At 53.0% G+C, this 23,423-nt stretch overlaps 1 protein-coding gene across 3 annotated transcripts in view; it reads left to right on the top strand.

Annotated features, from left to right (window-relative positions):
* Nucleotides 1-23,423, top strand: part of ERGIC1 (endoplasmic reticulum-golgi intermediate compartment 1) — a 102,030-nt gene that overhangs the window by 47,730 nt on the left and 30,877 nt on the right. For 2 of the 3 annotated variants that reach the window (XM_045792117.2, XM_045792119.2), the window contains exons 2-5: nt 725-786; nt 7,675-7,747; nt 18,177-18,271; nt 22,164-22,288. In XM_045792117.2, coding sequence (XP_045648073.1) covers nt 725-786; nt 7,675-7,747; nt 18,177-18,271; nt 22,164-22,288 — 355 coding nt within the window. Of the gene's footprint in view, nt 1-344; nt 416-724; nt 787-7,674; nt 7,748-18,176; nt 18,272-22,163; nt 22,289-23,423 lie in introns of those variants that run through there. The other variant, XM_045792116.2, reaches the window with a different exon arrangement.

The raw sequence follows: 23,423 nt of genomic DNA, 5'->3' as shown, positions 1-23,423 counted from the left end.
TGCTCTGGTGGGACCCCTACAAAAGAAGGGAGCCTGCTCTGTGTGTAGGGAGGAAACCCACGTCAGAGAGGAGCCAGAGGCGAGCCTGTGGACCTCAGGCAGGATTTTTTGTTGACTCCACGCCTTGGAGTTAAAAAGAATCTCTGCAGGCAGGCTTCAGGAGCCGGGGCACGGGGAGTGGAAACAGGAGGGGGAAGGGGAGGCAGGAAAGGGAAGAGGGGGAGGAGAGGTGACTCTGGGCAAGAATGCAGTGCCGTCATGGAACATAGGAAAGACTGCGTTTCCCTGTTTCCTTCATCGTTAGAGAAGCCCAAGACTCGGGTTCTGTTCATTCCACAAGTGCTTACTGAGTGTCTGCTATGCGCCAGGCCCATGCTGGGGTCTGGGGACAAGGCAGAGGCCAAAACCTGACAAGGTCCCTGCTCTTGTGGAGGTTCCATTGTGATGGGGGGGGGAGACCAACCCAGAAATGTAACCAAATGAGAGCCCTCTAGGTAGTTCTAAGTGTTGTGAGGAAGTACTACCGGGAGGTGGGGCAGGGTCCCCTTAGAGGGGTGTCCGGGAGGCCTCCCCAAGGAGGTGGCCTGAAAGAGTGGGAGAAGCTGGTTCTGGGAAGAACTGTGGCTCACCGACCAGGTGGCATGCCGGCTGACACCATCTCCCCTGCTGCCTGAGACCTGCCCCCTTGTACCCACCTCACCCCTGTCCCCTTTGCTCTCTGCAGGTTTGACATCTACAGGAAGGTGCCCAAGGACCTCACGCAGCCGACATACACCGGGGCCATTAGTGAGTAGTGTCCTTCTTGCCATTGCGCGCTGCCCTTCCCCCCATCCCATACCTGGGCCTGCTCTCCCCGCGCAGAGCTGCTGAACCAGGGAGGAAAGAAGGGAGACAGACGGAAAGGAGAAAGGATGGGCATCTTGCCAGCCCGTCCTATATTTCCTCACCTCATCTGTCCACACCATAACCCTGCAAGGTGTACGCCTTGTCTGTTTCTGGAAGGATACACCTGGAATCATCAGTAGTAATTACCCCTGGGAGGGGAGACGGGGGCTCAGGGGTCGGGGGAGACTTAACTTTTCCCTTCATACCTTTTAGACTACTGGAGTTTTTTACATAAGCATGTTTTTAATCATTAAAAAATACTAATAAGTGTACCAGAGTTTGGTTTCTAAAACGCCAGTCTTCAGTGAAAGGACCTAAGGCTCCTTAAAGAAATAGCTGTTTCCAGGGCTGGGGCAGGAAGAGTATACAGAACAAGCGTGGAGCAACCTTGGGCCAAAAAGCAAAGAAGCGCCAGAGGAAAGAGAAGGCTGCAGGTGCATCAGCAGGACCCAGGTGCAGCGGGAAGGGGGCCAAAGAGCAGCACTGGGGCGGTCTGAGTAACAGAGCGCGGCGGGGCTGCCTCAGGTGCCGAAGAATTACGAAAACGGAGCATGAGTCTCTCGGGTGTAAATAAAAGGGAGACAGGGCATGACGCTTCCTTACAGAGAATTCCAAATAGTGTATGTGACTAAATCCCCCTCCGGGAGGTCCGCCTGCACTGTCCTCTCCTGGAGGAGACGCACTTGCAAAGAGCAGAGAATGGAAAGGAGAGAGCAGCTTTCCCGTCGCGCTCCCCAGAGACAGCACCTCAACCAAGTGATGACGGTTGACGTCAACCAGTGAGAAGTCCTATGGACGCCACGCGCCCCCGGATGGGATGTGGTGGGAAGGGCACCTCCCCTCCGAGGGATCGTCCCAGAAAAGGACAAGCCTGTCTAATCATGGGAAAACGTCAGCCAGTCCCAGGTTGGGGGACATTCTGTGAGACACCTGCCGGTACTCTTCCAAAGTGACAAGGTCTTGAAAGCCAAGGAAACAATGAGAAACTGTCCATGGATTCAAGACGAAGGACATAGGATGACTCAATGCAAAGTGGGACCCCAGGTCCCATCCAGGAACAGAAAAAGGGCGTTAGTGGGGCAACGGGGGAAACCTGAGTGCAGTCTGTGGCTTAGTTAATGGTGCCGCACAGTGTTAATTTCTTCCTTTTGACAAACGTCCCCTGGTTATGGAAGATGTTAACGTAAGGAGAAGCTGGACGAAGGGCGTACAGGAACTCTCTGTGCTCTCTGTGCATCCATTACTACTCAACAACGAGAGGTTTATGAAAAACAAACTCAAAGCGCCATGTAAGCAGGAAGACTAAAGCCTCATATTCTAGATGCGAAAATGGGTCCAGAGAGGTGAAGTGACTTGTCTGAGGTTTCATAGCTTTCACAGGGTATGCCTCCCTGTAGCCCCCGCCAGACCCCCTTGCCTGCCTCTCCAGTGCTTGGTGTGGGAGAGGGACCCTCCCCGTGGACTGTCCCCTGAGCAGGGCCCTGGGGCTGGTCAGTCAGGTTGGAATCCATTGCTGCCTCCCAGGGTGGGCATGTCGGGGGTATGACCTTGGGGATGACCCCATCTGGTCCTGCCCAGCCCTCCCTCATTGATGTTGTGGGTGCCTTCTCCAGCCCTGGGTCTCCACATCCCTGGGGAAGGGAACAGAGCGGCCAGGTGACAGAACGCGTGTCCTACAGGCTTTAGGTCTCATAGGGCTGGGTTCATTCTCCCATCTAGTAGCTAGGTGACCTTGGACAAATCATTTCTCTACTCTCTGATCCTCGGTTTTCTGATCCGGGGAATAAATGAGTTCCCACCTGTCAAGTGTGGGATATGCCCTAAGTCCTCAGGGCTTGGACTACCCTCCTCTTGTCACTGACTTCCCGGAGCCCCCAGCCTGTGAAGGTCCGTGACAGCAGATGCTGTGACACTTGGTGCCTGCATCCAAGGCACGTCAGAGGCAAGGGGCTTGTTCATCTATCTGTTCTACTAATTTATGAGCCTGGTCACAAAAATTTAAGTGAGGTGTCCTGTCCCCTCCCTTCCACCAGCAAACAGTTCAGACCTCTGCTTCACGGTCTCTGTGGTCTCGCCCTTGTCAAGTACGTGTGACAGTCAGGTCTGTATCCTCCTAGAGTTTTTAAAAAATAGATGCGGGCTTGACTATAGCGATATCGTTGTCATAAGCAGAGAAGGGAGCATACCGTGCACACCACTCTTCCCTGCCCTTTTTCCAGCTGATATATCCTGGATACCTTTCATACCGGCACATAAACGGCCCACTACATTCCTCCCTCCTGCTATGCCTGGCAACCCACAGTTGTCATCATCTGGGCGACCCATGGTTTATGTAACCAGTGTCCTGGGGTGGACATTCTTGATTCCGATTTATGGCTATTACAGACATCCTTGTCCATATATTTTTATATCCTTGTATGGTTATTTCTGTAAGGTAGCTTCCTAGAAGAGGAATTACTGGGTCAAAGGGCATGTGCATTGTAAAATTTAGAAGGTACTGCCAGATGGCCCTCCTGGGATGTGGTCTGATTTGCAGTCCCAGCCACAGAATGCAAGACAGAAAATTCCTTTACACAAGAGGAAAAAGGCGTGAGGCATGGGAAGCCAGCCCTTAGTTACCATTTAATGAACAGATATTTATTAACTAGGTCCCGGGGCCAGGTCCCGTGCCAAGTCCCAGGATTGTGTTGATGAATGGGCTTTGGTCTTTGTCCTTGAGGAGCACACGGCCTAGCAGGGCAGCAGACACAAAACCATCCCGTCTCATTACGTTGCGATTGTGCTATTAATAACCGAAGGAAGCGGCAAGGGCGCTGGACACTCACAGATCAGAAATTCTGCCTCCTTCACTTAAGCGCCTGTTTGGCCCTTGACTTCCCAGAGTCTTGGATGTTGGGTCCTGGGTCCAGTGTCCCCCTTTGTGGACTGCATCGGGTTTCCCACTCGCACGTGTTCTCTAGGGGTCACAGTCCTACGGTCCACTGCCTGAGTCCGTTTCAGAAGTCTGGTATCAGAGAGCCTTAGCTTCTTGCCTAAACAGGGATGGAAAACCCCCATCAAGCTTTCAGTATCAGAAAGGCCTTTCTAGTTGAAATACTTCCTACTTGCCTTTATGTTTTTCATTCATTCATTCATTCAACAAATATGTATTTCGTACCTTCTCTGAGCCAGGCACTGTGCCAGACCCTGAGGCCACAGTGCTACTGAGACACTGGGTCTGTCCTAGTACGGGGCACTGGGAGGGTGAGCAGTCACAGAGCGTGTGTGATCGGGGCGATTGGACACTTGGGTTTAGCTGCGTAGGCTCAGCACTTGCCACATTCACCTGCCAGGTTGACCGGGCTTCATCCAGGCCTTGAACAGAGCACGCGGATTTCCGTCCCTGTTCTACCACCCTCCAATCCGGATTGAGTCAGATCTTTGGGGCCCTTTTGTAGGCCTGGGGCAAGGAGGGCAGTTAGAAGACCTGGCTTGGTCTAGGTCAGCACTGACCTTCAGAAATACCTCCCTATTTCATGCCTGTTCATTACAGCATCCAGTGGGTTGCTGGGGCTTGAGAGTGGTTTAGGAGGGGTGAAAATGATGCTGAAACGCAGGTCCTATGTGATGCTAGAAGATTCCAGGTGAAGGGTGTTTTGCCTGGCAGTGGGATTCTTTTTTTTTTTTTTTTTTTTATTTATTTATTTATTTGTTTGTTTGTTTGTTTATTTATTTATTTATTTGACAGAGAGAGAGAGAGCCAGAGAGAGAGGGAACACAAGCGGGGGAGTGGGAGAGGAAGAAGCAGGCTCCCAATGCGGAGCATGGAGCCCAATGCGGGGCTCGATCCCAGGACCCTGGGATCACGCCCTGAGCCGAAGGCAGACGCTTAACGACTGAGCCACCCAGGCGCCCCTGGCAGTGGGATTCTCTACCAGGCATCACCGCTGCAGTTTGCAAGGGAGAAAGAGAGGGACATGAGCCGGGAAGTTGGGACGGGTGGCTGCAGCAGGGCCGTGCATTGGTCCGGCAGCTGGGGAGGACATCTGAAATTTGTTTCTATGCCACGAAAGCAAGCAAGCAAACACGGCCCCTCTGTATAAACCAATGTGGCATGTATTTAGACACAGGTGGCTGGGTGAGCAAAGCATGGTTGCAAAGGATATCTATGTGATGCTGTTGTTTTCTTAGAGAAAAAAAGGATTTGTCTGTCTCTGCCTAAATGCCTGTGGAAGGGTGCCAGACCACAGTGCTGATACCTGTGGGCAGGGGACTGCAGATCGGGAGCGAGAAGGAGACTCAGCACACTCTGACTTTTTATGTAGCTTGACGGTTTTTCTTAGCATGTGCATGGATTACCTCTTCTGAAAAGAAAAAAAATAAAACCCTTTAATACTGCCCCATATAGCTTTTTTAGTGTCTGAAGAATTGGGGAGTCATTCTAGGATCCGACAGGTTGGTCTGGTTTTAGAGGTATGGTGGGGACTCTGGGGGTGTCCTTGTCTTGGTCTTCACTTGGAGTCCTAGATTTTGGGGGTTTCTTTTCATAGGGCATTGGATCTAGAATTCACAGGTTCCAGGCCTATCTCCCTTCCCCCCACCTACCTTCCAGTGTGTTCCTGGACCTGGCCTCTTCCTCTGTGAGCCACCATTTCTACCCGCTTCACAAGGGCATGTGCCCCTGTCAGGCGGGAACGTGAGATGACAGGGTGGGTGTTTATGCTCCCATGGCAGGGCACAGAGTAGGGGCCCAGCAAACACTTGTTCTCGTCCTTCTTCACTTGGGATTCATCTTTGTTCATTTTAAGGTAGGCAGGCAGGTAGGTAGGTAGGTAGGTAGGTAGATGGATGGATGGACTGATGGACGATGGATGGATGGATGGATGATGATTGGTTTCAGCATTTATCACAGTTCTTAGCCAGTCCCCGAGCAGGCCGTCAAGAAGGTAGCAGAATCAGCAAGTGGCACCAGGAACTTTTTTTCTTTGCAGGAATCTAGGGGCCACCCCATTTGTCAGTCACCTTCCCCAAACCCTCCAAGGTCTCCTTGATGAAAGTCCTAATACTGAGCGAACGCTCTAGCCTTCCCGGCACTATTTCAAGCCCAGTCTCTATGTGGTGGCAGTTCTCAGAGCAGCCCCATGAGGCATGTTGCCATTTAACAGGTGAGGAAACTGATGCAGGGAGAGGTAAATAACTTACCCAGAGACCCACAGCAGGTGAGCCGTGGGCCATACTTTGTAAGCCCTCGCCCACTGCACACCTCTATGAGAAGCCCAGAGAAGGCGTGGTCAGCCCTCATTCTGTACTCTTGGGGGTGACTCCCTGTCTGTTACTCCCTCCCGTATGCCCAGCTCTGGGCCAGGTGCTAGAGCTGTGGAGTTTGTTTAGTGAGAGAAGAGAAGCAGCCACAAATAGCCAATAAAATGTGGAAAGTGTGAGAATAGATGCTGGGAACACAGAGGAAAGAGTGACGAGCTCCACCTCTCAGGATGAGGGGAGCTTCCCACCAGAAAAGTCATTTGAGCTGGGCTTTGGCCTGGGAGGACAGGGAGGAGTTCACCTCGAAGAGAAGAAGATGAGGGGGAGGGGGAGGGGGAGGGGGAAGAGGGAGGAAAATGGGGAGGGGCAGGAACCTTAGGAACAAAGGCACAGCAATAAGGCACATATTTACAGAATGGCACGGGGCTCCCTGTGGCTGGGTGGTTAGATGTTGGGACAATATAGGAGATGGGGCTGGAGTTGAGGGCCAGGTCCTGGGGCACTGGTTATGTCTTGCCCCCAGGAGTGTCTCCAGTGGTCGCAGATTTCAACCTTGTCAGGGGCCCAGCAGACGAGATAAATAGGAGTGATGTGGGCCAACGCTGGAGCTCTGTTCTACTCTCTCTGCATTTCAGACTTGTATAAAGAATTCCTTTTGTACAGAATTGTCCCTTCTCTTGAAGCACAAGTGCTCAGTTATCCTCATTTTCTGACCTTTGATGAGGACATGGGCACAGTGTTGATGGTACTGCTGGGGGTGGCAATAAACGGTGACAGACAGTTGGCCCCAGCCTGCGAATCAGGGAGGCAGGAGGGAGTGGTGGGGCCTGTGGCAAACTGGCCAGCTCAGACCCCATGGGGGAGCAAGGGCTTGAGTGTGGTGGAGCAGCCAGCAATCCGGACTTTCATGTGAGATCATATTGTTCATTGTCAACTCCAGATTTTAAAATCCATACCATTTTTTGGGGCGCCTGGGTGGCACAGTCATTAAACGTCTGCCTTCGGCTCAGGGCGTGATCCCGGTGTTCCGGGATCAAGTCCCACATCAGGCTCCTTCGCTGGGAGCCTGCTTCTTCCTCTCCCACTCCCCTGCTGTGTTCCCTCTCTCGCTGGCTGTCTCTATCTCTGTCGAATAAATAAATTTTTAAAAAATCTTAAAAAAAAATAAAAATAAAAAAATAAAATCCATACCATTTTTGCTGAACATTTGTGGGCCACCAATTTGCAACCTCTGTTGTTGACTGACCTCTGCATTAATATGCTCTCGTGGAAGGAAGCCAGGCTGGCCCCCCTGAGGACCTGTGTACCTGGGGGGGTCAGTCCCCACAGGAGGGTCATCTCCGTACCAAAGGCAATCTACCTTTCTGGGAACAGGGCTGCTTCGACTAAGAAGGGGCTTTGGAGGGTCGGTGGGGCCTCTCTCCCCCTCCCTCTAAGCAGCTTTCCTCAGAGGGCAGGGGGAAGGGAGGGGAGGGGCAGGGAAGGGCCAGCCCCCCTCAGCCAGCGCCCTCCACCCTTAACGGTGTGTCTCTGTGTTGTTCCTTGCAGTCTCTATCTGCTGCTGCCTCTTCATCCTCTTCCTCTTCCTCTCAGAGCTCACCGGATTCATAACGACGGAAGTGTAAGTTCCACTCCCCCTCAGGGGGCATTTTAGAGCTTTCTGGGACCCCAGATGAGAAGAAGGAGGGGCTTTAAAAAGGAGCGAGAACTCTGAACCTTCCAACCCTCTCATTTCCAAGCCCATGGCATCCATCACTTCTGTTTCTTAAAAGGGTTTTGAAGTTAGAGCAAAAGCAAACACCGTTTTGTTGAAGCTGAAGAGAACATTTGGGTTCCGTTCTGTGGGGGGGGCCTCCTGGGTCCTCAGATGAACAGAAATCACGGACCCATCTTGCCGTCCCTTTGTTTGGCCAGTGGGCTTTTTTCCCTCTGAATCATCACAGGGTCATTTGATGTGAAAGCTGGAGGAGTTCAGAGAGACGGGTGCAGCTTCCTAGCCGAGGGGGGCGGGGCTGCTGACATCAGAGCCCGGCCCCCTCCACTAAGCCCCCTTCACTGCCCAGAGGCCCACACTCAGTGAGGAATCAGCGTGGGCTTCCTGGCAGCGCTTGACGCATTGTGAATCGATCCCTGATTTCTAGAATCATCCGTTGCCCAGATAACCTAGTAAATACTCCAGGGTGTGTGTAACACGGAATGCCATTGGGATTATTCAGTCACGGCCTCATCGGCCGCCCGAGGTGGAATTAGAGCCCCAGCTTCCTGCCTTGGCCACTGGCTCAAGCTTCCAAGCCCTTCATTCCTGTGTTTACAACCCAGAAAGTCATCACAGGGCTGGGTCCTGGCCACCCACTCCCCTGTCCAACACTGGAATTTTCTTTCTCGCTCATGGAATTTCTTGGTTTCTTTTGCCTCCCTCTCAGCCACAAGACAATAAGAAACGAGAAAAATGGTTGCCTGGCCCAAGACAGGCCTCGTAGCTGTGGAAGTGTTACCACCTTTAGTCCTCAAACAGCCCTTATCTCCTCTTTATAGTTGAGGAGAACCGAGGCTCAGAGAGGTGCAGGGACTTGCCCATGCTCATACACTGAGGAGGGGGCTCCCAAGGTCCACCAGTCTCCCGAGCCTACAGGTGTGTCGGTCTTGTCCGTTCCCCACCACCACCCGCCAGCCAGATCATGTCATTCCTGCCCTCCACTGGTATGGGACAGTTTGCCCTCCCTGTCCTTCTGATCCTGGTCTCAACCATAATGGCACCAAAGCCCGGGTGCTCGATTACCACTTTGCTCTGTGACCCTGGGCAGGTGGCCAAACCTCTCTGGCCCTCAGTATTGCTGGCCAAACAAGGGAGGGTGCACCAGAGTCAAAGCTTCCAGGTTTGGGGAGGCTTGTCTGCTTCCCAAGACATGACCCCCTGACCATGCAGGGGTCAGAGAAAGTTCTTTGTCTCACTCAGCTCCTAATGAGGGGTGGCTCTGTGCATATTTGGGGCACTGGATGTCTCAGGGGTCACCCCATCATGAGTTGGAGTTGGAAATAGGGACAGCAGCAAGATATTAAGACCTACTGTGTGCCATACACCTTCTGGTCTTTCCAGGCTGCACCCCATTCCCGGGGGGGGGGAGGAAATGGCTACTGTACAGCCCCTCATGTTCTGAGCAAGGTGAGTGGGGGTATATGTGGGGTACATGTGTGACAGCAAGGAGGGAGCCCTAGCTGTGTCCCAGGCACCAAGGAGGCTTTATATATTCCAGACAGGGCCACTAGGAAGTGCAAAGGCCCTGAGGCTGGCATTAACCTGGTGTATGTGCAGAGAATATAAAGAGCTGGTGTGGCTTTGGAGCAAAGTGAGCAAGTGGGGAAGGTAGAATATGGAGTAGGTAGGACCAGGTTGGACTAGGTGCTATGCACTGTTGTATATTAACGGGACTCATTCTTGGTCCTGAGCTCCCAGAAATTAGAAACCAGGTCTGCCTCATTCATTGCTGTGTGGTTCCATGCTCAGAGGAACTGAAAATGCCAACAGCAGGCACAGGCCATGAACAAGTGAACAGAACTAAAATACATCGATTAGTGAAAAAGGCTCTGAAGAAAAACAAAGCAGGGCAGGAGACAGAGAAGGTGTGTGATATTTGGTGAGGTTTAAATAAGATCATTTACCAGAAAGGTACTCAATGTTGTACCTGATAGACTTTAATACCCATGGATCCGTGGCCCTTCGTGCATGCGTTCATTTCATATTTAGTTCCCATCTAATGCTAAAAAGGTGGTAAGGTCACTCAGCACCTGCCATGTAGTGAGCATTCCATGAATGTTAATTTTCTCATCCCCTCCGCTGAGCTGAACAGCCTCCCTCACCTCCTGCTGACATGGTGAGGGGCAGCTTATTTCGCTGTTCCTCAGCTCAGCCCATAGTGAGGTAGGGTGCTGAGCCAGGGGGCCCCAGACAGGTAAGTTGTGACATCAGAGCTTGCGACCGGAGCAGGTGGGGCACCACGGGCTGTGTTAGGGGCCCCTCAGGCAGCGTTCTGTTTAACCAGGACAGGGCTCACTCCTTTCCCCGGAACACAGGGTGTCCCTGCTGCTCTGCCTTCTGCCCTGCTCCAGGACTTCCCCTTCCTGCCTCCCGGGGGCATCCTGGACACTCTGGCCCCAGCACCTCCCCGGAGAGGAAAAAAGATGAGGGGTGAGTGGAGTAATCAGACTGTAGGGCTGTTCGTGGTGTGTTTATCTTTTGTCCTCTGCTAGGCTCTTCATCTGCAGTGTGAGTGGCTGGAGGGAAGGAGGGAGGTAGGAGTGAGAAGAGAGACCTGTGGGTCAGGAGCCCAGGGGCAAGAAGCCCCATCTGTGATGACGCAGGGACCCTGATGCCCCCGGTCCCCCTGCTGCCACGTGACCATGGTGCGGAAGTGCCCAAAAGGAGTCTGTAGCGGGGAAGACTGTGGACTCCACAGAAAAATCCAGATGAAAAAGGATTATTCTGGTCTTCCTGCTATCAGAAGCTTCTCTGACCCCTGGGAAGTCCTGCTAGTTTGGGAAGAAGTGAAGGTCACAATTCTTCTTTAATGGATGGCTGGCCCTCCCTGGCAGTTTTGTGACCACAGTGGATTGACCCCCTCCACCCCCCACCATGTGATCGTATCCCAAGGAAATGAGGTCACTGCTGGTAGGATCAACATTGCTCCAACCCAGACCTGTGGTTATCAGTGACATAAGACACTATTCTGGCCCAGCCCGGTGGGGAAGGAGGCCTGTTTGTTTGGGTGGTTGGATTCTAACCTGGGCTTTAGACAGGCCATTAATTACCCTTGGGAAAGTGGCCCCATAGGGTGCTCTGCAGCTTCAGGTTTCCAGGGGAGCAGGCCCCCCCTCCACAGACAGCGTGGCTGCAAAACATTCCAGCCTTTGACTGCCCAGGCTTGGCTGCTCTTAATTATTAACCCGATAAGGATTTATAATAAGAAAACGTAGTAACTGGAACTCTCCATTGATAATTTATGGTATAATACAATGTATTTTACTTTCTAGTTATGATTTATAATGGCCAACCGCATGCCTGCCAGCCACTCAGGTTAGCCCTTTACAGTGATCATCTCATTTAATCAACACAGAATCCCTTGAGGGAGGTTCTCCTATTAGCCTTAGCCCCACTGTACAGCTGGGGAAACGGAGGCACCAGGAGGCTCAGACCACAATGAGGTTAGTCAGTGCTGGAGCCAGAGTCGAACCCAGGTCTGTCTGACGCCAGAGCCCAGCCTCAGCACCCCTGCCCTGCCATACCACCCTTTTCCACCCAGAGCATTTTGGGTCTCCAGGTGCATGGGAGCTGCTGCTTTTTGGTCTGAATGTTTGACTGGAAGACTTGGATACACCCTTCCAGGGTGAGGTGGCCAAGCAGGCAGCTGGAACTCCAGGAAGCCATTGCCCACCTAGCAGGAACTTGGAGCTTACCTTGAACTGTGTCCTCACATGCTCTGTAGCAGGCCAAGTGGGGAGGCCGGTAGCTTAACCAGGAGGGGGACCTGGCCGTGTCCCTCAGAGCCCAGGTTACTTGCTCTGAGGCCTGTGTTGGGACCGCGTGCCAGGTAGAGAGACCCAGGGTTGTCGTGCAGTGAAGCACTGGTGGGCCCGAAGGCTTCCGAGCATGGAGTGACAGGACCGGGTTCACGCTGCAGCCAGATCACCTCTTGTGAGGATGAACTGGGGGCAGGGTGACCTTGGAGGCCAAGGCCCGGGGGAGGAGACTGGGCGATGGCGGTGGAGAAGGGGGTCCGGACTCGGTGACCAAGAAGGGATTTCTTGGCCCCCCACCTGGTAGGGAATAGGTGGGAATACTTATTTATACCTGGCATGGTCAGGATTTAAAAGAAGGTCCTAGAGAGTTTGCTTACATAACGTACATCCCTCTCCTTCTAGCCCAGGCCCTTCTGTGGGCCTCACTGCTGTGTAAGTTTCCATTAAATCAAATTATTAAGCACGGAAGTCAGCGACTTTGGGCAGGAATCTGAACTATTCAAGTGCTCTTCTAAAAGCAAATAAAATTGTTTTCCGTAGATGTCATCGGACTCACGCCTCAGCCTAGAATTTCAGGGCCCTTGGTTACATTCCACCTACGCTCCCCCAACCCATACACCCCCCCAGTCCCTCTCTTTCTCTCCTTACATGGCCACCGCTCACTGACCCCCATGCAAGCCAGCCAACTCCCGGACGCTGTGTGGTGTCCCCCAACTGGAATGCGCCCCCCTCTCCTCCACCGGCACATGTTGGTTACCTCCCCTATTCATTCTGCAGGGGTTGTGATCTCGTGCTCTGCGCTCCTGGCTCGGGGAGCCCCTGTCCCAGTCAGTTGGGGAGTCAGATGTGGCAGCCCACCAGGGTGTGGCAGATGGAGGTGACCGAGGGAGGCTCGTGGGGCACAGAGGGAATGGACCCTATATACCTCTGTGCCCTGTGGGTATTTGGGCCATGGGAGGAGATGAGGTGGGCTTCTGAAGGTTATCAGAAAGCTGATGACACCTGTGTCACGGTCTGCCTGGGGACACTTGCCTCGCAGTTTTTCCCTGATTCCTTGTCCCATCCAGTTTAATGCAACAGAAGGAGCATGGCTGTGGGTTCCCATGGCTTGTATCTGTCTTCCTCCAGGCCCGGTTTCATCCTTGTGGAAAGAAAACAGTTACCCTACTAGACGTTGTCTTGCTGTGCCTATTAAATGAGACACCACATGTGAAAGGCCCTGGCGTAGTGCTGGGCACCGCTGGGTGCCCAGAACTGGAATATCTTCTTTGATCAGTTATAAGCAAAGCCACTTTTTATATGGGCCTTAGACTATACCAGGGGCTGTGAAGCACTTTCCGTCCCTGAACACGTTAATCCTTGTGACGAGAAAAGCAACCTTTGAGGAGAACAAACTTGGTTTTTCTGGGTTGCTGCCTAGGCATCTTACAGTGTGATAACCTTACTCACCCTCAGAGTCTGGACGCTGAGATAAGGACTTTTGAGTTGAGGATTCCCGCCATGAGTTCCCGCTTTTATTTTCCCCAGGGCACCTTTTCAAATGACTACTTAAGAATTAAGGCAGGAGGAGAGTTGGTGACCCCTGCCCCGATCATCTTACGAGTAATAAGTGCGTGCTACCCAGCTCTCTATCTCCTGCTCGCTCCTGCCCTCCCCCTGGCCCATGGCATGCACACCCCCACTCCGGGGATCTGTAAGTACTAAGTCTTGGGACTCTTGCTTCCTTTGTGTGGGTGTATTGAAACTGGGCCTTCAATCAAAACGACCCTGTGGGTTTCACTTCCCCAGAGTGGGAGCTCGGATGCTGAGGGAGCTACCTGGCAACACGGTGTGGGTGGCCTGTGCCCCCTCGTTCAGCTGGTCATCATCGACGTGTTCTCGATTTAATACACCAGCTGATGGCCCCTCAGCACAGTCCTTACCACGGTGCTGTGAGGTGGATACCTGCTCTTACCAACTCAGTAAACGTGGGTGTTTGTAAGAACAATAAAGGTAGGGGACGCTTTCTTACCTAGCATTTATGTTTGACTAAGATTGTCCTCTGTCCGTGACTGTCCCTGGTGTACATCTGGGAGAACTGGGGCCGGTGGAGGCAAAGCCACTTGCATAAAGTCAATCAGCTAGAAGGTGGCAGAGCCAGGACTTGAACCCTGAGAGGCTGGACTTCACCATGATTCTCTATGCTCTTTACCAAGAAAGGCCCGCACAGGGCCCGCAGAGAAGTGAGTAACGTACACACGCCTGTCCTGGGGCAGCCTGCAGCTTTACTGCTCACGGCCCTGAGAAGTAGCCTGAACCCTGACCCCTTTTTCTTTTTTGTTCTTTCTCTCTTCTTTCTCCCTCTCCTCTCTCCTGGTTTTCTTTTTGAGAGGTGTATGTAACTTAGAGACCGCAAAGTGCACAGACCTTAAAGGTGAGACTTGATGAATGCTTGCCTGTGCTTACACCCATGTCACCATCACCCCATCAAGACAACACCTTTCCACCGCCTGGAAGCTTCCTTTGTGCCCCCTCCCAGTCAGCATCTCCCACCACCACCACTCTTGTGACTTTTATTGCCAGAGATTAATTTTGCCTGTCTTCAGACTTCACAGAAAGCTTTCTCGGTTTTACCGTTAAGGAAACCAAGGCTCAGAGGGGTGAAGCAACTTGTCCCACGTCCCCTAGCTTCTTAGCGGCAGAGCCAGGAGGTAAACCCATATCTGTCTGCCACTGCCCCATGGGTCTTCTCATCACCCTTGCTAGTGACAGGAGGAATCAGGCCCATGGGTCCCGAGACAGCAGTAAATCGACAAAAAGCTTTTATTGCCTCTCCAGATGGGCTGATTCCTGACTGTCCGTTCACCTTCTAAAATCGGCTCAGCCCCAGGGGCACTGGCTGCTGGCTCAGTCGGTTAAGCATCCGGCAGTTGATTTTGGGTCAGGTCATGATCTCAGGGTTGTGGGATCGAGCCCCACGTCAGGCTCCACACTCAGGGAGTCTGCTTGAGTTTCTCTCTCCCTTTGCCCCTCCCTCCCCTTAAATAAATAAATAAATCTTAAAAAAAGAAAATCCGTTCAACCCCAGCCGTTAACGTTAGCTAGCCTTGGCAGGCATCTGCGGGTGGCTGGCTGTGGGCAGGCTTGCAGCGCTGGCTGGGGGTAGCAGGAAGCCAACAGCCCCGGAACATCTGCCTTGCATTCGGAAGGTCTGGGCCTCGTTGGGTAGGTGGTGCAGGTGACTGAACTGCGTGTATGTAGCAGCCCGGGGCCCTTCAGGGAGGCACCTGGGAGCAGCCAGTTCTAGTCTTACATAACCAGACTGGCCCGAGCTCCGCAGGCCAGTAGGCAGGCTTTCCACCTCTCCCGAGCACCTCAGCCTCTTTATTCCAGGTGGCACCAGGGAGCCTGGGCTCCGCGGGCTGGGAGAGGCCCCCTGGGGCCTCGAGGGTGAGCTCACCTTGGTGCCACACCTGGGATTCACCTCTCCCTGCACTGAGGTCACCTCCAGAGGAGTGCCAGGGGATGACATCATCCCACAATCCCTCAGTGACGTGCTGAGGCCCCACCTTCCGGGTGGGAAAAGTGAGTAGCTTCAAGGAAGAGTCTTGCTTGTTTGGGAAGGGAAGCCCGAGAAGGGAAGCCAGGGTCTTCTCTGGATGGTGATGTTCTGTTAATCACCCAGCAATCTCATCACTCAACAACCTTTGGATTTGCAAAGCAAGGCTGGGGTAGAAATTGGGCGCTGAAGGCTGAGGAGGAGAATTTGGCTGTGGAGATAGCCATCCTCCGGCATGCCCCCTGTGCTCCTGCTTGCTTCTCTCCCACTGGCTCATTCGTTCTTTTGGTTCCCTGATAGAGGCCAACGCTATGAGCCTGCCAAGCACAGGCCCCTATCTTCCCTCCCCACACCCTGTGTGTAGCCTCAGAGAGCCAGCCCTCCCACCCTGTTTTCGCCCTTGACCCTAGATGTTGAGAGCGAGAGCAGGGGAGATGGCGTGAGCCCTGAAAAGCCTGGGGCTCAGGCAGAAAGCAGACCTGGGTTGGGATTTTAGCTCTGCCATTTCCTGCTGTGTGACCTTGGAGATTGGACTCTGAGCCTCAGTTTCCTGGTTCTAAAATGTGGATCAGGATATTTCACAGGAACAGATGGGATAACGTGAATGCACATAGGCCCAATTGGGACTTTCCCGGTTTAATGCGCTGGAGGCCCAACAACCTGTCACTCTTTTGTCCTCAGGAACATCCTTATGACTCCCACAAGGAAACAAGCCCCAGGTGACTTTTTGAGCCCACTCTTTGTTAACTGAGCACCAGACAGCACATTAGGTGCTAGGAGCGTAAAGACAGGGTCTGAGTGAAAGCCAGATGCCTTGCAGTGGCCGACGCGTTCTTTCCCAAAGATGCAGCTCTTTCCAAGGCTTTCTGGGAGTCGAACTGCTTCGAGCTGCAAGCCTTTATCCTACAGCCTGTGGACAGGACTCTGGTTAATGTTCACAATAGCCCCAGCCCGGCCACCTCAAGCTGCCCCCGTAGCTGTTTCCTAGGCCTTTACATTTGGTTCCTTCTCCCCACGGGGAGTGCCCTGGGAATCAGATGTGGGCTTCAGACACGGCCATCCAGTGTCCACTCAGCAGCTCCTCGGGGATGTCTCCAAGACACTTCGAGCTCAGCACAGCCACATGGAACTTGGTACATTTTCCTCCCCACTGCTTTTTTTCCAGGGGCTTCCAGTCCAACAGATGGTTCCAGAAAGAACGTGGCAGGCTGCCTGAATGCCTCCATCGAGCCACCCCCATGCCCCACCCAGCAGCGAGTCCTCCCTGTTCTGGCACACCATATATTCTGTCCCTCCCTCCTGTCCGTCCACCCCCCCCACACACACCCAATCCAAGCGCCATCTCTCACCACCATGCATCAGCTTCCCATGTGGTCTCCCCAGTGCCAGTGGCCCCTCCCGTCCGTCTTCCTTGCAGCAGCCAGAGGCAGCCTGTTAAAGTGTAAGCCTGGCCGTGCCGCTACACTGAGGATGCAAAGGCCTTACTGCGGCCTCCGAGCCCACCTGACACAGCGCCTGTCCATTCTCCAGATGCGTCACACAGCCCACTTCCCTCTGCTCTGCAACCATGGGGTACCACTCTGTTCCCCAAATCCGCCACTGCCAGGCCTCTGCACACTCTGTCCCAGGGATTCCCCTCCCTCTTTGCTGGGACAGCCTCGTCCTTTGAGCTTCAACTCCCATCTCCTCAGAGAAGTCCTTCTGGCCCACTCTCCTCAGAGGTCGGTGGCCCTGTTCGTCCCTCCCGTGGCACCCCACAGCTTTCCAGCAGAGCAGCCATCATAACTGGTGGAAGGTATCTATTTAGGACCGAGCAGGGCCTGTAAGGTTGAGGAAGGCAGAGATCACGTCTGACTGGTTACCCATTGCCTCGAATGCCTGACAGGTAGTAGGCACTCCCAAAGTATTTGGGGCATAAATTCATGGTGCTGACGGATCCCAGTGTGGCGCCCTTGTCCTGGATAGCAAGGTGGCATGGCTGTCCCTGGAGCCCCCTGCCCCCAAACTGGGGCTCTCTTCACAAAGACACCCACATCCCCATCCCTGAGACCTGTGAATGTGTCACCTGACGTGGCCAAAGGACTTGTATAAATGGGATTCCGTCGAGCATCTTGAGCTAGGGAGATGACCCTGGGTTTTCCGGTGGGCAAAGTGCAATGACAGAGTTGCTACAAGAGGGAGCTAGGAAGTCAGAGAGGAGCAAAGATGCTGTGTGGCTGGGTTTGACGTGGAGGAGGGGCCGTGGGCCTCGACAGCCTCTAGAGACACGGAAAAGCAAGATGAAGGATTCTGCCCTGGAGCCTCCAGAAGGAGCACGGCCCTGCAGACCCATGTTCCACTTCTGACCTCCAGAAGTGCAGCATAATAAGTGTGTGTTGTTCTCAGCCCCCAGCTTTCTGATAATTTGCTGCAGCAGCCACAGAACACTGTCAGTCTAGTCGTGTCTCTGACCTGGTGCGTGCCCCAGGGCTTTGTGGGCGCTGGACACCGAGGATGACCACCCGGGGAGTCCCCCTTTCCCAGTTGAGTGGGAGGGGGCTCAAGAGAGTAGGAGTAAGGTACCATGTGCCTGGTGGTGCCAGGCCCTGATGCCTAGTGAGAGTCCCATTTCTCAAGTGTTCAGACACCCCATTAATAGCGAGTGGTTGTATCCCATTTAATAGACGGGTTCACAGAGGTGAAGTTACCTACTGAGTTCACATAGAAAGTAGCAGAGCCAGGATTAGAACTTGAATGTGTCTGACTCTGAACGCCATGCCCTTATCACCCCCACCTCCCTCCCTCCCTCCCTCCCTCCCTCCCTCCCAAGGCCAGCATTTGGAGAGGGCCCTCCAGGTGGGAGCCCTGAGCCCCCGTGCCTGAGCAGGCACTCGCTTCCCCGAGATGAGAGTTCTAGTTATTTGAGCAGTGGTCACCAAGGGAAATGGCCCCTGGCTGGCCCCTGCAGCTGGGATGGGTGCCCCATCTCAACAAAGGCTTCTGTACTTGTCTCCCTTAGCGTGAATGAGCTCTACGTTGATGACCCGGACAAGGACAGTGGGGGCAAAATTGACGTCAGCCTGAACATCAGTTTACCCAATTTGCACTGCGAATGTGAGTATTCCCGACAGCCCTCTGCTCCAGCAAGACCCCTCTGTTAGGCAGAGCTGGGTGTGCAGAAATGACGAGATGACCAGGACGAGTCAGCAAACAGGGCCAGCTGCAAACAGCAGGTAGCCTAAGATTCTCCTTACTCTTTTTTGGGGGGGAAAATGTGATCAACCATGCATGCATTTGGAGGTTTTCTGGAATACAGAGCCCATGAAATTACTTAACAGGGATTACCTCTGGAGAGTAGCCACGTTGGTGTGTTGGGGGCTGTCTCTCAGGTCAGGTTGCCAAGAGGCAGAGTCTGAGATTTTCTGCAAGTGAGGAGGAGTTCCTCGGGAGGAACTGGAAGGGTGTGGGGAATGCAAGAGGACAAGCAGAGATGTAAGTTCAGGGGAGATCTAATCACAGCCTGATTTCATGGGGAGCCGTGGCATATGCCACAGTTTGTCCTACCCAGTAGCAGGGGGCCGGGCTATTATTACCCATATCCCTGGCTAAAGGCTGCATGCAGGGCGATGTGCGGGGGAGGGGTGGGGGGGGTCACATAACCTCTCGAGCATCTCGAGGCAAGGAGACCTCCCACCAGCCAAGAGCCATCACCTGGAGAAGGATGCCACTCTGAGGTGTTAGCAGCTAGCAGGAAACTTGGTTTTTTACTTCATACTCTTGTTTGTTTGTTGCACTTGTTTTAACTGGGAGAATGAATTACTAGCATAAAACAAAACTCACTGGAAGTCTGGTTTGGAGTCAGAATCTGGCTCTTTTGCCCACTAAGATTGTGTGACCCTGGCGAAGGTGTGACCTCTCTGAGCCTGTTTCCTCATCTGTAAAAATGGGTTTAGTGCCGTTTGTTGCCTGAGGTTTCTGGGAGGATCTGATGAGCTGGTTCCTAAACTTATCAAGTAGACTGGGTGTCCCCTCCTGGCCTGGGGTTTTAGTGTCCCTTTGCCCCAGCCTGGCATGTAACCTTCTGCGGGCCGTTCTCCCACCCACTCCCTTCCTCCTGAAGGACAGAACATCGGGTGTGTCTGCGGGCAGAGATAGGGAGAGATTCAGTTCTGTTACTGCTTTTGGTGAGAATTACATCACAATTTTGAATTCACAGTGGGCCCTGAGCCAGGGAACCTGTTGAAATAGGTCAGTTTTATTTTTATTTTTTCTCTTTCTTTTAGAAAAATAATTCATCTGGCAGCTTCTCATTCAGGAGTTGGTCGTGTCTCTGGAACAAGGAAATTCTTAGTCAGGCCAGAGGACTGGGATGAGTGGGGCAGGGGAGGGAAGGGATGTGGTTCCCGGCTCTGTCCCAGTGATGGGCCGTGGCCCAGGAGGGGCCGGGCAACCTCAGGCTTCAGGCTTCATCAGCCCACCACGCCCTGCCGCTCTGCAGGGCCATAACCTATACCCGGGCAGCTCCCGCTTGAGCTCTGCACCCTGGCTTCTCTTTAAAAGAACTTCACATTTTTATTAAAGAAAAAAAATGCACGCTCATCATTGTACCTTTGGAAAATCGGAGCAGCAGAGAGAAGAAATCCATAATCCCACCCCCGTGCTAGCATCTCTTGACATTTGACGCATCCCATCCTGTTGGCCTTCCTTTCTGTGCATTTCTAAACACGGCTGGGATCTGCTGCGTGTGCAATTTCATATCCTGGTTTAAAAAGTAATATTGTGAACTAATACAGGAGTATATTTTTTACTCAAAAAATCATGTTCAAAATGCAAAAAATATAAAGAAAAAAGTAAAAGAAATACATGTTCCCTGGGGGGCTATCCACACCAGAGGAAGCTTCTGCTAAGAGTTGGGACTCCTTCCCCACCCCTCTGTGTCTGTGTGTCTGCGTGTCTGTCTGTCTCTGTCTGCAAACACATATCATGTTTAGGTGGAGATGTTTTTTGGTTTTTGGTTTTTTTCTTTTTACATAATTGGGACTCAACTGCATGAGACCTTTCTGGGGTTTCTTGTTTTTTTTCCGCTAATATCTCGGAGCTGTTCTTACATTACTCATAATATTAGTAAGATGATAGCCCAGCTGCCATTTATTCCACTCCTACTCCAATCCAGGCTCTGTCCTGACTTCTTTGGCTGTGTTAGTGCATGAAGAGGAGAGGTGCTCTAGCCGAGTGGCCAAAGGGTGTGGCCTCTGGATTGAAACTCTGTGGGTTCCAGTCCAAGCTCCATTGTTTCTTAGCTGTGCGATCTTAGGCAAGTCACTTAACCTCTCTGTGCCTTCGTGTTCCCCAGTATAGAATGGGTTTGATAATATCTTCCCCACAGGGAATCTCAGATGGTGCATTCTTATATAAAAAGCACTTAGAGGAGTGTCCAGCACATAGTGAGTGCTGTTTTAATTTTTTTTAATCCTCACAAGCTTAGGGTAGGGGAGGAGACTGAGGGACAGGAAGGTTAGGTAACTTGCTCAAGGTCCCACAGCCGGGAAGGGGCGGAGCCAGGAACCACAGAAAGTGGCAGCCCCAGATCCCAAGCTCTTAGTCACTGGCCTGCTCTGAGCCGCCGCGCCCCACATGTGGATTTCGCTCCGTCCGTGTGCCCGCTGCAGAGCATTCGGAGGGGGTATTCCGTTGACCAGCCCCTGTTGACAGGCAGCTGGGCTGCCTGCAGGGGTCATAGTTGCAAATAAACTTGTCCAGAGCAGGCTTGCACACATGTCTGGACATGTGTGCATCTGGAGAACGGGCTCCTAGGGGTGGAGGTGCTGAGTCAAACAGGGACCCGTTTGCATTTCTTTTAAATCAAACATTACGGCATCAGCATTTCCCACATACTATAGACCCGCGGGCGTCATTTTAAATGACTGCATCATATTTCCTTCTGTGGATGGGCCGTCACTCACTTCCCCATCCCCACGGAGGAATAGGATTGTTCCCATTTTTCCTTTTCAGGGTTGGCTCACATAAAATTGCTTCCAGCTGTTCTTCCTCTGTGTTGCAACCTCCTTTCCAGGGCTTCTTTTAGGGAATTTTCTGCATTTTCATAGTTTATAGACCCATGCCACTTAGACCATCTCGGGGAATGCAGTTGGTGTGGGCCTGCCCATTTTACAGATGGGGAAGCTGAGCCACAGGTGGAGAGTCACATTGGAGTCAAGGACCAGGACTCCCAGGCCCCAGGTTTCCCATTTGGTGTACTGAGGAACCCGGAAAAGTGCGTGAGTTCCAGGAGGGCAGGACCTGCAGGAATAGGCATTTGGTAAAAGAAGGTGTGAACGAATGAATGATGAGGGAAGCAAGTGAATGACTGCCTGGACCTGTTCGCCCAACGAATCCTGAGTCTGAGACACACTGAGTGCCGCCATTCATGAGGCACGTGCCGTGTACTGTGTGCCAGACCCTGTTCTAAGCATTTTCTACACATTCGTTATTTGATCCACGTAATTCTCCAAGGAAGGTCTATTATCACCCCCATTTTCCAGAGAAAGAAATAGGCATCGAGGGGCTCTGTGCCTGGGCCAGGATTGCACAGCTGGTAAAAGGCAGGGCCAGGCTTCAGACAGCCTTTGAACCCGACGCTCTGCTTCTCCCTGTAGCCTTGCATTGAGCAGAGCCCTCACCCTGGCAGCCCACAATCCGCCATCCCTGGCCCCGTTAGCTGCTACCTCCCGCAGCTCTTTTCTTCTTTCTTTGTAGCCTCAGGCAGTGGCAGGGACGGGACCTTGTAGGCTTGCTCCCTTTTAGTCTGGCCATCACCTTCGCCTCCTCCTCTGTTGGCTCTGGGCCCCAGACTGTGAGCGCCTAGAGGGCCTGGGGCCCGCCTGTCCCTGGAGTAGATGGGGGCGTGGAGTGGATGGGAGTGGGGGTCCAGGGAGGAGAGGGCTGGCCCCACCCCCTCTGCTCTGGGCATGTGTTTGTGACTCTCTCCTCTCCTTGTCCCCTGCAGTGGTCGGGCTCGACATACAGGATGAGATGGGCAGGCATGAGGTGGGGCACATCGACAATTCGATGAAGATCCCGCTGAACAACGGGGCCGGCTGCCGCTTTGAGGGGCAGTTCAGCATCAACAAGGTATGGAGACCCTGCATGGGCCCCTTTGACCCGCTCCCTGTCCCTTCAGTCCCTTTCCTCCCCAGAAACTGGATGGTAGAGCTCTGTGCTCCCTTGGCCCCCCCTCCAGCCAGAGCCTAACAAGTATCAGGGTGCCCGGAGTTTCCTGCTGTGAATCTGGGTGGGGGTTCCAGGTTCCCCGAGGCGTGGAGCCCCTGCTGGCTAGTTGAGGAAGGGGCTACTCTTCTTCCCGACAGGGAAGACATCAGGTGATGAGAAGACCATGGGATTTACGGTCCTGAGTGTGCGTCCCAGCTCTACCCCTCTTGGCCACCCAGCACCCTCCAAGTCACTGCTCCCATCTTAGCCATCTGTAGGGGGAGGATGTGATGATGGTCGTGATAGAATGATACCACCCGGTTCACAAAGTTTGTATGAGGATGAAATGAGCTATTACACATTCACCCAAAAAACTTTGATGGGACACCTTCTGTATTCTAGGGTGGGCTTCTGGCTCTGGGGCTGCCCAGAATAGATGGAAGGGACTGGAATTGGTAGAATAAATGGGCAGAGTTCCCGTGCTGGCGGAGCTTCTGTGCTGGAGGGGGAGACAGAAAATATACTAACTGAGAAGCATTTTGGGGGGTGGTAGGCGCTGTGATGAGGAAGAAAGCAGGGGAAGGGGGGAGTGTGGGGTGGTTTGAAAGTACCTGGTAGGCCCCAAAGGACCACTCGGGCATTACTGTTGTTTTGTTGCTAGAACCAGGAACTTGAGCTCCTGGCTCAAGGATGTGAGCAGAGTGCATTTGGGAGCGCCGGGGAACCCCGGTGGGAACCAGCAGAGGTTGCTCCCTTTTCAGCTCTTCTTACGTATTATCACAGGGGAGCCTCTCAAGAACCCCGTGAGGTGGCATCATGTTACAGATGAGGAAGCTGAGACCCAGAGAGGTTGAGTGTCTTGCCCAAGATCACACAGCTATCTCCCTTGTTCCATAGCTCCCCTTCCCCAGTCCCAGCCAGACTGAGCCATTGCTCACTCCTGGCTTCTGCTTGCCCTCTTGTAGCCTCTGTCAGAACACCCTGCCTCTGGTCCCTGACATCTGAATCAGACGTTGCGAACCCACTGGCCACACCCAGCCCAGAGACAGGTTATGTT

Source organism: Ursus americanus, chromosome 15 (assembly GCF_024610735.1).
Source record: "Ursus americanus isolate L20-20 chromosome 15, mUrsAme1.1.p, whole genome shotgun sequence".
Taxonomy (NCBI): Eukaryota; Metazoa; Chordata; class Mammalia; order Carnivora; family Ursidae; genus Ursus; species Ursus americanus.
Note: the sequence above shows the minus strand (reverse complement) of the source record. Positions and strands in the feature narration are given on the sequence as shown.